The 17,390-nt window shown below is 45.3% G+C and overlaps 1 protein-coding gene across 2 annotated transcripts in view; it reads left to right on the forward strand.

Annotated features, from left to right (window-relative positions):
- ecmx (uncharacterized) overlaps nt 1-17,390 on the forward strand; it is a 34,110-nt gene that overhangs the window by 11,193 nt on the left and 5,527 nt on the right. For both annotated transcript variants that reach the window (XM_062971250.1, XM_062971251.1), the window contains exons 4-8: nt 1,526-1,641; nt 2,351-2,483; nt 14,049-14,206; nt 15,807-15,946; nt 16,944-17,270. In XM_062971250.1, coding sequence (XP_062827320.1) covers nt 1,526-1,641; nt 2,351-2,483; nt 14,049-14,206; nt 15,807-15,946; nt 16,944-17,270 — 874 coding nt within the window. The remainder of the gene's footprint in view (nt 1-1,525; nt 1,642-2,350; nt 2,484-14,048; nt 14,207-15,806; nt 15,947-16,943; nt 17,271-17,390) is intronic.

Here is a 17,390-nt window from a genome sequence, read left to right on the forward strand (position 1 = left end):
TGACTTGGGTGGTGTGTCACTTTGAGATAAAAAACCATAATTTTGCAATATGTATAGTTTAAATAACAAAAATATATAATTGTAATATATAACTGTATTCAATAAATCAAAAACTATTTACTAACATTATTTCCACGTACAACAATCTATGGTACCTCTTGCAGTTTCCATGCTGATTTCTCTCTATTCTAGTTTCAATGTAGTCATGAGCAATGAATAATATTATAATAATATAATAGTAATAATATGATAATAAACTACAATTATATATATATATATATATTATATATATAAATGTAATGTGCATAATTCCCATGGAGTAAACAACAAAACCACTGGACCAATTCACACTAAATTTGGCCACAAAAGACATAGTCATCCAATCAATCTGCATGCAGCAGCGTGTCAGCAAAAATGGCTAGGCATGTCAGTGCTGACACGCATGTCATAGGTTGGCCATCACTGTATTAGGGCAAGGATAGGAATCCCACAGACCTCCTGATGTTGACAGCAACAGCAAAGGAAGAAGAAGAAACACTAGAGGCCCCCATGACCCCCCCTCCCAATATTAGGGTATCACCTGGATTAAACTAAACTCAAAACTGCAAATATCCACTAGCTTTCAAGGCCTCTTGTGAATAAGACTGACAGTGTAGGTCACTTAAGCCCCACCTACACTACCATGTAAAATTCAGATTATCTACTTTGAACTGAATTATATAGAATTATATGGACTCATATTATCCAGTTCAAACCAGATAATGTGGATTGTGTGCTTTGATAATCTGGATTATGTGGCATTGCAGAAAGGGCCACAGTTTAAACGATCAGAGTCTCAAGATGACAGCAACCTTTATTTTGTGTAGAATTGACCAATTTCTTTGCAAAACCTTTGCAAAAATGAGATGTGTGTGCTGACCATTTTAAAATGATCTCTCTTATCTTCTGCCTTCAAGTCTCTGGGGACGAAATCACTTATTTCCAGACTTTGTATGGGAAAATTTGAACCAGGGAAAACAGTGCAAAGGAAGAGTTACACTCCAATGCCAGAAAGATCTTTCATGTTTATGTGTAATATGCACAGATCTTTCCAATTCTATGATTTTTATCAAGATCCCAGAAACTGAAGCAGCCTAAAGGCCTAGTTTTGGTTCTCAACATGACCAGTAGGGATGATGGGAATTACAGTAAGTTTTGAGAAAACAGTGGAGAATGAAAGCATAAATTAGTCTGAAGCCCCTTCTACATGACCCTATAAAATCCAGATTATCATCTTTGAACTGGATTATATGGCCATGTAGACTCATAAAATCCATTCAAAGTAAATAATGTTGATTATCTGCTTTGATAATCTGGATTATATGGCAGTGTAGAAGGGGCCCCAGTCTTCATGTTGCCACTACAAAAACATAGTTCAAAGGGTGTCGTCAGTTCATTCTGCACTCCTCTTCCTCATAACTGTATTATTCACCTTCCTGATAATCCTCTTCAGATTCATTCTTGCTTCCTCCTCTGTGCTTTCTAGAGAATGAGATTACCAATATCCCGGCTGGGATTTTCTTGGGATTGCCCAATCTGGAATGGCTGGATCTCAGCAAGAACAAGCTGGATTCTGCAGGCTTGCACCCAGAAGTATTCAAGGTACGTGGAGAGGAAGGATCCTCCTCCTCCTCCTCCCTATTATTATTACAGTAGTCTCGCTTATCCAACTTTCGCTCATCCAACGTTGTGTATTATCCAGTGCAGTCTACCTTCTGCCTATATCCACAGCTGTTTCTCTAGATAGCAACGCACAGAGGGCCAGCACGCCCAACAACAACACAAGTGCAGCCACGCTCCCAAACAAGTGGCAGACTTGTTGTAAAACATGATGTTTTGGTGCTTAATTTGTAAAGCCATAACGTAACTTGATGTTTAATAGGCTTTTCCTTAATCCCTCCTTTTTATCCAACATTTTTGCTTATACAACGTTCTACTAGCTCATTTATGTTGGATAAATGAGACTCTACTGTATCATCATCATCATCATCATCATCATCTTCATCATCATCATCATCATCATCATGTTTATTTATATCACCTTTTTTCTCCACAAAAGAGACTCAAAGTGGCTAGTTGTATAAAAATTAAAAAAAGTTATGTTGAAACACAGCATAAGTATTTCATAGACTGTCACCCCCTCTGATTTGTTACCCAGTGCAGTCTGTACCCCTCATTCTCATCAAACTGTAAAGCTGCTTCTCCACATGTGTTCCAGTTTTCATCTATGAAATGCTGGAGAATATTTGAGACAGTGATATCTACATAACTGTAAACGCTTATCAGAATTAACCGTCTTCTTCCCATGCAGAACCTCACCAAGCTAAAGCGTCTGAATCTAGATGGGAACCAGCTTACCATGGTCCCAGCCTTACCTAGTTCACTACAGGAACTAAAGATGAATGACAATAGTTTAGAACGTCTGCAGAGATACGACTTTCAAGGTATGGAAACTGTTTCCTTTTTTAAAACACCCTTCCTGGGATGGGGATAGGGGTATGTGCGTATTTCCAATGTACTCTGATGGACCATTCCTCGGTGCCAGGACTTTTCTATACACAAGGTGGCACCCTATTAATTTAGCTCTCTGACGTGTGATTCTGACATAAACTGGTCATGGGGTATATCCAGTGTTTCCTACAGAAGAATGCACAAGATGAAGAACAGATATTATTTCTTGTGGCACCAAAGTTGTCACAGTCATTCTATGCATGAGGGCATTTCTGTCATCTCCAGAACTAAATTAAAATATGTATTAATTTACTGGGGTGTTGTGTGGTTTTCGGGCTGCATGGCCATGTTCTAGCAGCATTTTCTCCTGCATTCTCCAGCATTTCACGGCTGGAATCACTGGGGTGTTGTGTGATTTCTGTCTGTATGGTCGTGTTCTAGCAACATATTCTCCTGACATTTCGCCTGCATCTATGGCTGGCATCTTCAGAGGATGCTCTGAAGATGCCAGACACAGATGCAGGTGAAACATCAGGAGAAAATGCTGCTAAAACATGGCCATGCAGCCCGAAACCACACAACACCCCAGTAAATTAAAATAGCCTAGAAGCATTTGATTGGTCACATTTCCCCCCGAGATGAATTATTTGATTACATTTCATGCAATGTTTGCTTTTAACCGCTTGTTGTATATTTGCCAGTTTTATTTTTGAAAATCTGATTCTTCATTAATTTGATTAGTATGTTCTTTCTAGGATTCTCTTGGTCCTCCAATATGATTCTGTAGTCAGCTTTCACCATCACTGTAAAGGCTCTAGAGCAGTGGTTCTCAACCTTCCTAATGGCCTTACCCCTTAATAAAGTTCCTCAAGTTTTGGTGACCCCCAACCACAAAATTATTTTCATTGCTACTTCATAACTGTAATTTTGCCACTGTTATGAATAGTAATGCAAATATCTGATCTGCAGGATGTATTTTCATTCACTGGACCAAATTTGGCACAAATACGCAATATGCCCAAATTTGAATACTGGTGGGGTTTCGAAGGGACTGACTTTGAGAGAGCAATGTGCATCCAACCGATGGATCTGGACCAAACTTGGCACTGCTGCTGCTGCTCAGTCGTTTAGTCGTCTCCGACTCTTCGTGACCTCATGGACCAGTCCACGCCAGAGCTCCCTGTCGGCCGTCACCTTCAAGTGTCCTTCAAGGTCAAGCCAGTCACTTTAAGGATACCGCCCATCCATCTTGCCCTTGGTCAGCCCCTCTTCCTTTTTCCTTCCATTTTCCCCAGCATCGTGATCTTTTCCAAGCTTTCCTGTCTCCTCATGATGTGGCCAAAATACTTCAGCTTTGCCTCTAATATCCTTCCCTCCAGTGAGCAGCCATTGGGCATTATTTCCTGGAGGATGGACTGGTTGGATCTTCTTGCGGTCCAAGGCACTCTCAGGATTTTCCTCCAGCACCAGAGTTCAAAAGCGTCTATCTTCCTTCGCTCAGCCTTCCTTATGGTCCAGCTCTCGCATCCATAGGTTACTATGGGAAATACCATTGCTTTAACTATGCGGACCTTCGTTGCCAGTGTGATGTCTCTGCTCTTCACTATTTTGTCAAGGTTGGCCATTGCTCTCCTCCCAAGAAGTAAACGTCTTCTGATTTCCTGGCTGCAGTCTGCATCTGCAGTGATCTTCACGCCTAGAAATATAAAGTCTGTCACTGCCTCCAGGTTTTCTCCCTCTATTTGCCAGTTATCAATAGGTGTAGTTACCATGATCTTGGTTTTCTTGACGTTTAACTGCAGCCCAGCTTTTGCACTTTCTTCTTTCACCTTGGTGATAAGGCTCCTCAGCTCTTCCTCACTTTTGGCCATCAGAGTGGTATCATCTGCATACCTAAGGTTGTTAATATTTCTTCCAGCAATTTTAACTCCGGCCTTGGATTCCTCAAGCCCCGCATGTCGCATGATGTGTTCTGCGTACAAGTTGAACAGGGAGGGTGAAAGTATGCAGCCCTGCCGCACTCCTTTCCCAATCTTGAACCAGTCTGTTGTTCCGTGATCTGTTCTTACTGTGGCTACTTGGTCTTTATACAGATTTCTCAGGAGACAGACAAGGTCTCATATATTAGTCTATATATATATTAGAAATCATATATTAGTCTAGACTTTTCTTCCTTTATCTTTGGCAGGGCAACATGCCCCTACAACCCTCTCAATTAGCTGTGAGAACTAAGGCTGCCAAAATTTACAGGCCAAAAACATCTGGAGGACCACAGCTGCCCCATTCCCTGCTGTATAAGGATGGATGGATGTGTGTGGGTTGCTTCCTATGCAACTTGTTAGCAGCTGATAAATGGTGTGTAAACAGGAAACTAAAAGTACACACTGGGCTAGCTATGAGCAAGCCTTGTTCTGGATACACTCAACAGAGAACCTTTGTTTCTAATACTCCCTCTGAGGATCTGCTGGTGGCCATTGGAAGGAAATGTGAAAATTGAGCTGACTTGCTGAATTTTTAGTTAGTTCTTTGTTGTCTGGAAAATCAGTTGCTCTGATACAAGTTAGGGGATGTTTTGAATAATTGAGTTGCCTACTTTCCCCACTTTGCACCTGTGTATTTCCTAGGCCAGTAGAAATTCAACAGTTGAAGCTTTTTCTTAACTCATTACTAAATCCCTGAATTTTAAGGAGAAGTTTAAGGGTATAAGAACAGGACTTGTAAGGGGGTGATGGGTTTTATATGCCTCAAACTGAAATATGCTTTTGATTGTGTAGCTCAGGTCCCATCTACACTGCCATATAATCCAGTTTCTGAATTCAGATTGAAGAGGCTTGGCTTCATTAAACCTCAGATGCACGTGGTTCAAAATAGATTCTGACACGAGGAGAACAATACAACAGACTTTATTTTGCAAAACAAAGATCCGCAGGTAGCATGAAAAGAAGTGCCACCCCAACACACAGCTTGGTTGGACTTTTATGGGATTTCCAAGGACATTTCACACCTTACAAATTCTTTTGTTCCCATACCCTCTCCGTCTTTCAACCTGCACATGGCACTTTTGATCAGATGATTATCAAAACAGTTCAGGAAAGCAAATGTCCTGGTTACAACCATTTCATATATCTATATACAATCTGGGCCTTTTGAAGCCTCATTTTGGCTTAATTGATCAAAATCAAACTACATCCCTCTTTGTCATGGATTTCTGTCCCCACTCCCACCAAAAAAAACCCGGGCTTTCCCGGGGGGTGGCTACATGTCATCCCGATTACAATTGGGATGGCATGCAGCCACCCTGAAGCCCCACAAATGTACCCCTAAAAAGTAAATAAAACTTACCTGGCCACCATTACGTTCCTCCTTCACTATCCTGGTGTGAGGAAATGATGTGCCAGGAGACCAGGGGATGGGGACAGGAACGGGGGAGGTTTTTCAGGCTCTGGGAGCCTGAAAAACCAAGATGACTGTGTGGATTGGCCCTGGAGATTGCATGACATGGTCCCTGGGTCCAATCCACATAGGGCCCACACCTGGTAAGATCCAAATCTTACCATAAGATCTGGATCTTACCAGGTACTTATTTAATTCGTAACAAACCAGGGAAACCAGGGAAACCCTGGTTTGTTCCAAATTAATTCTGTTTTACTGTAGGAGTTGATGGGACATCTCTGGTAAAACCGAGACAGGCTCCGGTTTTTGGGCCTGTCTGGATGAGCCCTAAGCTAGTTCCCTCGCTTTCTACCCAACCGTTATTTATTTATCATGTCAGGAGCGAACCGAGGGTACAAGTTGTAATTTATTTGAAAACACAAAAAATGTTTTTAAAAACTTGCCATTATACTAAATTTCCTTTGACCAGTAGCTGGAGTGCCTCTGGTGTCACTATAAGAAGGTCTTCCATTGTGCATGTGGCAGGGCTCAGACTGCATTGGAGTATGTGGTCTGTGGTTTCTCCACACTCGCATGTTGTGGACTCCACTTTGTAGCCCCATTTCATAAGGTTGGCTTTGCTTCTCATGGTGCCTGAAAGCAATCTGGTCAGTGCCTTCCAAGTCACCCAGTCTTACACAACAGTAACGGCCTCTCATTGAACATCGAGAAAACCAAAGTGCTCTTCCAACAGGCACCAGTGAATACCTCTGCAATGCCAGGAATACAGCTTAATTGTGTAACATTAGAAATCCTTGACCATTTCTGCTACCTTGGCAGCCACCTCTCCACAAAAGTCAACATTGACATTGAAATACAACACCACCTGAGCTCTGCGAGTGCAGCATTTTTCAGAATGAAGCAGAGAGTGTTTGATGATCGGGACATCCGTAGAGATACTGTCACGACCCAGGCTACAGAGCACCAATAACCATACGCAGAGGCCAGATTCTATCTAATATCTTTATTAAGGAAATATATAAAGTTAATAAAAGCAAGTGTATGAAATAGTCCAGAAGCAGACCTTTCAGGAAAGGTCAAAATTAGTCCAAGAAAACAATGTCCAATATGAAATATTAAGGTCCAAAGTTGTAATCCAATAACCGAAACACTCACTTTGCCAGGCAAAGTGAGGGGAGATGACAAGGTCCTTTAGTCCATGAACTTGAGCAAGGCTAGAAAATAACTTGATACTTGAAAACAAGGCTTGAATCGTGGAACAAGGTAACGAGGAACAAGAACAAGGTCCGTGGAATAACTTGGTAAAATCCGTGAAACAAGGCAAGGTTTAGTCCTGGGAAACAAGGCAAGGTCCGTAGGTAAACAAAGGCTGGGAAACAGGAGCGAAGGCTGGAAACAAGGACAAGGCTTGAGCAGGAACGAGGCTTGAAGCGGAGCGCGCTGTTCAGACACAACTCGCTCCGGAGGCTGACGAATTGACTCCGCAAAGTTACTCCGCGGGTAAAACACCTATATAGAGTCTAACTTTCCCGCCGAGAGCAGTTCTCTGGGAACCAGAAACGAAAGCTAATCTCTGAGACCAGATGTTTGACTCCTTAAAGATTCTCATGGAAAGCAGGCTTAATTGGCAAATTCTTAGCAATTATTCTCGCACTCCTGCGCGAGGCTGCTTCCAAACCTCTCTGTTGTTTACAAAACTCATGGCGAGAAAACACTGGAGATGTAGCCTCAGTATTTGTTTGACATACTTCTGGAACATAATCCTCTTGCAGGTGCAAGGTTCCCAGATCTGGCTGGGAAGAATCTAGTTCTGACTGGGAAGGTAAAAAACCCAAGTTTTCTTCTTCATCAGGCATCACAATGTCATGAGCAGGACTACAAGGCCCATGGGTCATCACACTATCCCCCTCCTCAAGCCCCCTCCCAAACTGGGACTCTCTCCCCGAGGCGCGAGGTCGTGGCTTGGCGGGATAGGTCTGATGGAAGCGACGGGTTAGATCAGGAGCGTGAACTGTGGAAGCGTCTTCCCAAGAGCGTTCCTCAGGGCCAAAACCCACCCAGTCAATGAGATATTGCAGGCGGCGGCGGTGAAAGCGAGAATCCAAAATGTCCTGAACCTCGAACTCGTCCTCCCCATCCACCAAAACAGGGACGGGGGCCGGCCGGTTTACATCTGGCCGCACACCATCCGCCGGAAGGAGCAGGGAGCGGTGAAACACTGGGTGAATGCGCATTGAACGCGGAAGTTGGAGTTTGAAAGTCACGGGGTTTAATTGCGCCACCACTGGATAGGGACCAATGAAACGGGCATCTAACTTCCGGCAAGGGCGATGGGAGGGCAAAAAGCGAGTGGACAGAAAAACCCGATCTCCTACCTTGATTTCGGGGCCCGGCTGGCGATGTTTGTCCGCGTGACGTTTATAGTCCTCCTTGGCTTGTTCCAGTTGCTGGAGCAAAAGTTGTTGCACCGCTGTGAGTTCCTGCAGCCAATCTTCTGCTGCGGGAACTTCTGAAGTTTCAATGACAGGGGGAAAGAAACGTGGATGGAAGCCGTAGTTTGCAAAGAACGGCGTTTCTTTTGTAGAAGCCTGGACTCCATTGTTGTAGGCAAACTCCGACAGTGGTAACAGAGAAGCCCAATTGTCCTGTTGGTAGTTTACATAACAGCGAAGGTACTGTTCCAAAGTGGCATTGGTGCGCTCCGTTTGCCCATCCGTTTGGGGATGATGAGCTGAAGATAAACGAGAGTCTATGCCCAATAGTTTTTGTAGTGCCTTCCAGAAACGAGAGGTGAATTGGGATCCACGGTCTGTGACCAAACTCTTGGGCAATCCATGTAGTCTGAAAACATGTTGGAGGAATAAATCTGCAGTCTCTTGGGCCGTGGGAAGGCCTTCACAGGGAATGAAATGGGCTAACTTGGTGAAAAGGTCCACCACCACTAGGATCGTGGTGAATCCACAGGAAGGTGGTAAGTCAGTGATAAAATCCGCAGAAATTATTTCCCATGGGCGAGATGGGGTAGGAAGGGGGTGTAGAAGCCCTGAGGGCTTCTCCCTTCTTATCTTGGAGCGCTGGCATACTGGGCAGGTGTTGACATATTTTTCCACATCTTTGCGGATCTTGGGCCACCAGAAATCTCTTAGGATCAAATGCATGGTTTTAAATAGTCCGAAATGCCCTGCTGGTTTGCAGTCATGACACAGACGAAGTGCTTTTTCCCTGCCCGGTCCGGGTGGGATATAAACATGATTTCTATAGCAAAGCAGTCCATCTTTAAGCGAAAAGGGAAAATGCAGACCTTGACGAAGTTGGTCCTGCGCCCAGGCATCTGCTTGCTGACTAGCCCTGATTTCTTGAGCACAGATGGGTCCTGGAGTAGAGGGAGTTGAATCAATGGGAGTGGATTTGGTGTTCCCCACTGTGAGCGTGGCAAAGTTCTCGGGTTGTAGTAGTTGGGATTCAAAGGTCTCCTTGCGTCCTGCAGCGTATTCCGGTTTACGTGACAGGGCGTCTGCTTGCTTGGTTTGGGCTGGGGTCACATAATGAATCTGGAAGTTGAAACGTTCAAAGAATAAAGCCCAACGTTGCTGCCTCTGATTTAGCTTGCGGGCAGTTCTTAGATGTTCTAGATTCCGATGATCAGTGTGGACTTCAATGGGAAATTTGGCCCCTTCTAGCCAATGTCTCCAAGTTTCAAAAGCTGCCTTTATGGCTAATAGTTCTTTTTCCCAAATGGTATAGTTCCTCTCTGGTGCGGTTAGTTGACGAGAATAATAGGCACAAGGATGAAGGTGATCTCCCACCGGTTGTAGGAGCACAGCCCCAATTGCCACATCAGAGGCGTCCGCTTGCACCACAAAAAGGGTTTCAGGATCTGGATGCTGAAGGATTGGCTGGGATGTGAATAATTTCTTTAGTTGCTGGAACCCTTTCTCTGCTTGATCAGTCCAGCGGAAGGGCTGTTTCCCACGGATGCAGCTGGTGATTGGGTCAGACCAGCGGGCAAAATCTGGAATGAACTTGCGGTAATAGTTCGCGAACCCCAAGAATCGCTGCACCTCTTTCTTGTTGGTTGGCGCCCGCCATTCCAATACTGCTGAAACTTTTGCCGGGTCCATGGAGAGCCCTAGAGGCGAGATGCGGTACCCCAGGAAATCTACCTCTTGTAGATCAAAAGCGCATTTTTCCAGCTTGGCATAAAGTCCATGATCCCGCAATCGTTGTAACACCATTTTAACGTGGTTCTCATGTTCTGATTGTGATCTAGAAAACACCAAAAAATCGTCCAGGTAGATGATCAAGAACCGATCTAGATAGTCCTGAAAAATGTCATTGACAAAATGCTGGAACGTTGCGGGAGCTCCGCATAAACCATAATTCATAACTCGGGACTCGAATAATCCGAATTTAGTCTGGAAGGCGGTCTTCCACTCGTCCCCTTCTCTGATGCGAACTAGATTATAAGCCCCCCGTAGGTCCAGCTTGGTGTAGACCTTGGCTCCTCGAAGTCGGTCTAGTAGATCCGAGATTAAGGGCAGGGGATAGCTGTTCCGCTTAGTGATATTGTTCAATGCTCTGTAGTCCACCACCAAGCGTAATTCCCCTGACTTCTTCTTCACAAACATCACTGGGGAGGCGGCTGGGGATTGAGAGGGTCTGATGAATCCCTTGTGAAGGTTTGTCTCTATGAATTCCCTGAGAGCTTCTTGCTCTGGTTCAGTCAGGGAGTAGAGATGCCCTCGCGGGATCGGGGCCCCCTCCACCAAGTCAATGGCACAGTCATAAGGTCTATGTGGGGGTAATTTTTCGGCTTCTTTTTCATTGAATACATCCCAATACTCGGAGTACTTCTTTGGCAAGGTGATAATGGGCTCGGTGTCTGTGGCATGGCAGACCTTGGCTACGAGGCAATGGTTTTGGCAGTACTTTGAAGCAAACTGCAGTTCTCTGTTGGACCAGGAGATGCTTGGGTCGTGAAGTGTCAGCCATGGAATCCCCAAAATCACAGGGAAATGGGGAACCTCAGTAACAAAGAAGGAAATCTCTTCCATATGTTCCCTTATCCACATCCTGGTGGGTTCCGACCACTGGCTTACGGGGCCCGTCTTGAGAGGGCGGCCATCGATGGCTTGCACCACACGGGCATTCTTGAAGTCATGATATTGTAATCCCAGAGAGTCGGCATACTCTCTATCAATGAAATTGTTGGTAGCTCCTGAGTCTATCATGGCGTGGATCATGACGGGTCCCTTTTTTGCTGACCATAAGGTGACCACTAGAAGGAACAGGACCCCGGTTGGCGGCTCTTGAATGGGTTTCTTGACCGGGTTGGCGAGCCTCTCTACGCCCGGTCGTTGTCTTCCCCCGCCGGCTGTGTGCCAGCCGCCTCAGACGCCTTCGTCTCCGTGGAGGACGCCGCCGCAAGACGGGCGGCGGGCTTCCCTTTGGCTGGGCACTCTCTGGCGAAGTGGCCCCCATTCCCGCAATACCAACAGAGATTTAGGCATTGGCGGCGGGCCTTCTCGGCGGCATCTAATCTGGGACGCACATTGCCCAACTGCATCGGCACCTCCTCGCTCCCTCTGGGGTATGGGGATGGTGGTGGGGGTCTCCACACTGGACGCGGCTGAACGCTGGCGGGAGCGGGGGGTTTTGCCCCAGCTCTACCGCTCTGGCCTCGTACCCACTGTTTCCTGTTGGCAATCATGACTTCAGCCCGTAAACATTGATCGATGAGTGCTTCAAGCGTTTGGGGAGGATCCACCTTGGAGATTTCCTCCAGCATTTCAATGTTGAGACCCTCCCGAAATTGTCCTCTGAGGGCAACATCGTTCCAGCCGGTGTTGTGGGCCAGCACTCGGAACTCGGCTATGTACTGAGACATGGGTCTGTCTCCTTGGAAGAGGCGGCGGAGTTTGTGCCCGGCTGCCTCCAAATTGTCCTCGATTCCCCAGGTCGCCTTAAGGTGGTCCAAGAAATGTTGCGCTGACCTTAGATGTGGGGAGGCTTGGTCGAACAGAGCCGTCGCCCAGTTAGCCGCTGGCCCGTCTAGGAGACTGTAAATCCACGCCACCTTGATGTCTTCCTGGGGAAACTCGGCATCACGGGCCTCTAGATAAGCTTGGCATTGGCGATGGAAAACATGAACCTTAGAAGCTTCTCCAGTAAACTTGGTTGGCAACGCCATGGCCGGAAGACGGATTCCGCGTTCCTTCAAACCTTTTATTTCCCCATCCTGTGCATTGAGCTTATCACGGATTCGGTCCACCTCATCCTTGTCGATGGTGTAGGTAATCGGCTGGCCGCTCGGCCCAGGTACGACTCCGGTAGACATTCTGGCCGAGGTTAATTGGTGCTTAGGGTGGCGGAGTCAAACTGTCACGACCCAGGCTACAGAGCACCAATAACCATACGCAGAGGCCAGATTCTATCTAATATCTTTATTAAGGAAATATATAAAGTTAATAAAAGCAAGTGTATGAAATAGTCCAGAAGCAGACCTTTCAGGAAAGGTCAAAATTAGTCCAAGAAAACAATGTCCAATATGAAATATTAAGGTCCAAAGTTGTAATCCAATAACCGAAACACTCACTTTGCCAGGCAAAGTGAGGGGAGATGACAAGGTCCTTTAGTCCATGAACTTGAGCAAGGCTAGAAAATAACTTGATACTTGAAAACAAGGCTTGAATCGTGGAACAAGGTAACGAGGAACAAGAACAAGGTCCGTGGAATAACTTGGTAAAATCCGTGAAACAAGGCAAGGTTTAGTCCTGGGAAACAAGGCAAGGTCCGTAGGTAAACAAAGGCTGGGAAACAGGAGCGAAGGCTGGAAACAAGGACAAGGCTTGAGCAGGAACGAGGCTTGAAGCGGAGCGCGCTGTTCAGACACAACTCGCTCCGGAGGCTGACGAATTGACTCCGCAAAGTTACTCCGCGGGTAAAACACCTATATAGAGTCTAACTTTCCCGCCGAGAGCAGTTCTCTGGGAACCAGAAACGAAAGCTAATCTCTGAGACCAGATGTTTGACTCCTTAAAGATTCTCATGGAAAGCAGGCTTAATTGGCAAATTCTTAGCAATTATTCTCGCACTCCTGCGCGAGGCTGCTTCCAAACCTCTCTGTTGTTTACAAAACTCATGGCGAGAAAACACTGGAGATGTAGCCTCAGTATTTGTTTGACATACTTCTGGAACATAATCCTCTTGCAGGTGCAAGGTTCCCAGATCTGGCTGGGAAGAATCTAGTTCTGACTGGGAAGGTAAAAAACCCAAGTTTTCTTCTTCATCAGGCATCACAATGTCATGAGCAGGACTACAAGGCCCATGGGTCATCACAGATACCAAGGTGCTTGTTTATAAAGTCATTGTCCTCTCAACCCTGCTCTACGCCTGTGATGCGTGGACGGTCTACAGACATCACACTAAACTCCTGGAGCGTTTCCATCAGCGTTGCCTCAGAAAAATCCTGCAAATCTCTTGGGAAGACAGGCGGACAAATGTCAGCATGCTGGAAGAAGCAAAGACCACCAGCATTGAAGCTATGCTCCTACGCCATCAACTCCGCTGGACTGGCCACGTTGTCCGAATGCCCGATCACTGTCTCCCAAAGTAGTTGCTATACTCCGAACTCAAGAACGGGAAACATAATGTTGGTGGGCAGGAAAAGAGATTTAAAGATGGGCTTAAAGCCAACCTTAAAAAATATGGCATAGACACTGAGAAATGGGAATCCCTGGCCCTTGAGCGCTCTAATTGGAGGTCAGCTGTGACCAGCAGTGCTGCGGAGTTCGAAGAGGCACAAATGGACGGCTTAAGGGAGAAACGTGCCAAGAGGAAGGAGCGCCAAGCCAACCCTGACTGGGATCGCCTTCCACCTGGAAACCGATGTCCTCACTGCGGGACAACATGCAGATCAAGAATAGGTCTCTTCAGCCATCTATGGACACACCCCCAAGATGGAAGACAATCATCCTCGAACTATGAGGGATCTCCTAAGTAAGTACCCAACAGTAAAGCCAACCCTTCTTCCCCATGTCTTTTCCACTACAATTTTATCAGTAGGTCATCTTCATGCATGGAGCTTCCACCCATTGTCTGAGGAGGATATTGATAGATGCCCTCCCAATACACACACTTCTGTACTGCCTTGACCTTTCCCATAGGGCTCTTCAAGCTGCTTACCCTGGAGATGGAGGGAAACCAATTGCATGATGGAAATGTGCTCCCTACTGCCTTCAAGTCCCTCAGCCGACTCATCTATCTGCGACTGGACCGGAACCACTTCAGGGCGATCCCATCTGGTTTGCCTGCATCCTTGCAGGTAAGATGGTGGTAGTGGTGGGCAGGGCCTAACTCACTCCCTAGACTCAGCGAGGTTTCAAAAATGGTGATCCTGGACAGATCAAGGGTATACTTTCAGCTCTAAAATAGTGAGGAGTAAACAAGACATCAATGAAGGCAGATAATAAGTCTATTAAATGGCAACTAGCTGTGATTTTGCTTTCAAGTTGTGATATAAAGAAGAATAGAGAAGATCACAGGGCCCCTGGTGGTAGCGCAGTGTGTTAAAGTGCTGAGCTGCTGAACTTGCAGACCGAAAGGTCCCAGGTTCAAATCCTGGGAGTGGCATGAGCGCCCGCTGTTAGCTTCAGCTTCTGCCATCCTAGCAGTTCGAAAACATGCAAATGTGAGTAGATCAATAGGTACCACTCCGGCGGGAAGGTAATGGCACTCCATGTAGTCATGCCGGCCACATGACCTTGGAGGTGTCTGCGGACAACGCCGGCTCTTCGGCTTAGAAATGGAGATGAGCACCAACCCTCAGAGTCGGTCACGACTGGACTTAACGTCAGGGGAAAACCTTTACCTTTTACTTTAGAGAAGATCACATGGCCATTCAAGTGGTACTCAAGCAACTGAGGCATGTGCAGCACGGGTGGACAATGGGGGTGCTCCAGATTTTGGAAGGGGACTATAACTCTTAATCAGTGTAGACAATTATGGGATGTACAGTCCACAAACATACAGAGAGTGACAATTAGTGATTCTTCCTTTAATCAAGTTACATTTGCTCGGAAAAATTCAGGGTGGCCACATGCTCTCCCTTCCCCCTCCTCCTTCTTTTTACAAAGAACAGTCCCTTCTACAACAGATCTTTTTGAAAGTATTTTGTATTTAAAGCCTGTTCGAACCAAATCTGGTTTATTTATGATATAATAATACAATTTATAGTATGATGAGAAGGGCATTGGAGTTGCCTATCAATGGTTAGGACCTTGGGGACAAAATAAACAAGCATGCCATTGATACTTTTCTCTGCCGTCATAAAATGCCCTGTATTTCTATTTGAAGTTACAGTAATTATGTTTAAATTTGTATCTAAACATCTCAATTAGTACATGCAGTTTCCGTGCACATTTCTGTTTTATTTTGTCCTCTTTTTCTGGCAATGCTTTTAATCTCAACCCCTTCTGCTTTCTGAACAGCTTGTAAATGAACAGAGGGCAAGGGCTATTGCCCTCATGTCCTGTTTCCCAGAGGCATCTGGTTGGCCCATTGTGGGGAAACAGGATGCTGGGCTAGATTAGCCCTTTCGTCTTGTTCAGCAGGGGTTTTTCTAATGTCTCTGACATGGACTACTTTCATCTTTTTTTTTTTAAGAAATGACTCAGTCTGCAGCTGTATTTCACTTTCAGAGTGTATGAGAGATGCTGGACCTGTAAGCCATGCATTTTCAAGCTTCATAGCACAACTCTTGGTTTTGTTTTTTACTGCAAATCTTAGAATACTGATTCTGGTACGGGCATTTAATAAAATATAATCCAAAGAAACAATGTTTATATGCAGTGGGCTATATAGACCCCAGATCTAGGCCATTTTAACAAGACAGATTTAAACTGGATTCCTCTCCCACCTTCTAGGAGCTCCACCTTGATTCTAACCACATTGAGGAAGTACTTGAGAGTGTCCTCAATAAAACCCTGAATCTCACAGTGCTGGTTCTGAGCAACAACAAGCTCCGGGAAGATCGTATTGCTCCACGTGCCTGGATAGACCTCCCGTGAGTAATATCAGTATTTACAACATTAGAAATGAAACTCAGGATTACTAACCAAGTCTGCCATCCAGCCTTCCTCGTTAAACTCAAAGCATTTCTGATATAAGTTTAATAGAGATGTGTTGGCAAACAGAAATTCAGAAGTTACTATTATGAACATAGATGGCAATGCCATTACCCTGATGGACACTTCTCTGCTCCATGGATGATAAGGCTTTAGGGATTCATCCAGAATGAACAAGAATAAACTCTAGAAGGACTTCTTTTATCCATTGTAATTCTGGAGTTAGGCTGTTTCTATCTCTTCTGGAAAGGATTTGAGAGGTCACAATGCCTTTTAAGAGACACAAGCCGGCTAATTCCATAAAGAAAAGTGTAAATAATGCTAAATGAGAAACAAGCCAATCCTCGTAATAAATGGACCAAATTCAAAAGAACACAGGACTCCTGGACATTAATACTTCTGGCCTGGAAGAGAGTCAACATGGTATAGTGGTTTGAATGGGTTCAAATCTACTCTCAGCCATGGAAACTTACTCTGTAGGGCATGACCTGAGGTTTGGATGGGTATTTACAGCATGATAAAACTAAAGCGACTGTGGATTTTAATCATTTTGTAAGACGAGCTGTGTTTACCAAGATGTTGCTTTATGGGTCTCAACACAAGGGTTGAAAAAAGACAAAAAAGCAAGAAAATGGGTAACTTATCAAGATGTTTTGGAAATAGATAAGGAAAACCCCATTTTGAACTAATCTTGTCCAGAAAATCCTATGTTAGGCTTAAGGCCTTAGGGTTGCCAGAAGTCAGAAACAACTTGATGACACACGACAGCAACAATATTCAAGGTAAGAAAAGTAGACCATGCTATAATTCCTTTACTCCTCCCACGTGATTGGTTTGCTTTCCCTTTCAAAGTCTGTTCTTTTGAGGACATTATCACAGTTTAGGATTCCTGAAGGTCTGAATGGGGTTTTCTCTCTCTCCCACCACCATTTACAGGAAATTGGAGGCACTGGATCTGTCCCACAACCGCTTAGCACTTGTGCCCTCATTCCTGCCCCGGCACTTGAAACAGCTGACTCTACATCACAACTGTATAGAACGTATCCCTGGCTACGTCTTTGCCCACATGAAGCCAGGCCTGGAATTCCTGCACCTCTCACACAATGTCTTGCAGGATGATGGCATCCATGCAGTCTCCTTCTTGGGACTCTACCACTCACTGGCTGAACTGCTCCTGGACAATAACCAGCTCCAGTCCATTCCCCGTGGCATTTTGAACTTAAAGGGCTTGCAAGTTCTGCGGCTGAGCCACAATCGCATCAGGTAAAAAGAGATATCAGCAGCTGAGCATTTGCCTTGCAATCTGTATGAAAAAGCCAAAATGCTCTGGAGGCAATAGATTGGTTTTATTGTTATACTAGCTTGGGTACCCGGCAATGCCTG

Source organism: Anolis carolinensis, chromosome 2, assembly GCF_035594765.1.
Source record: "Anolis carolinensis isolate JA03-04 chromosome 2, rAnoCar3.1.pri, whole genome shotgun sequence".
Lineage (NCBI taxonomy): Eukaryota > Metazoa > Chordata > Lepidosauria > Squamata > Dactyloidae > Anolis > Anolis carolinensis.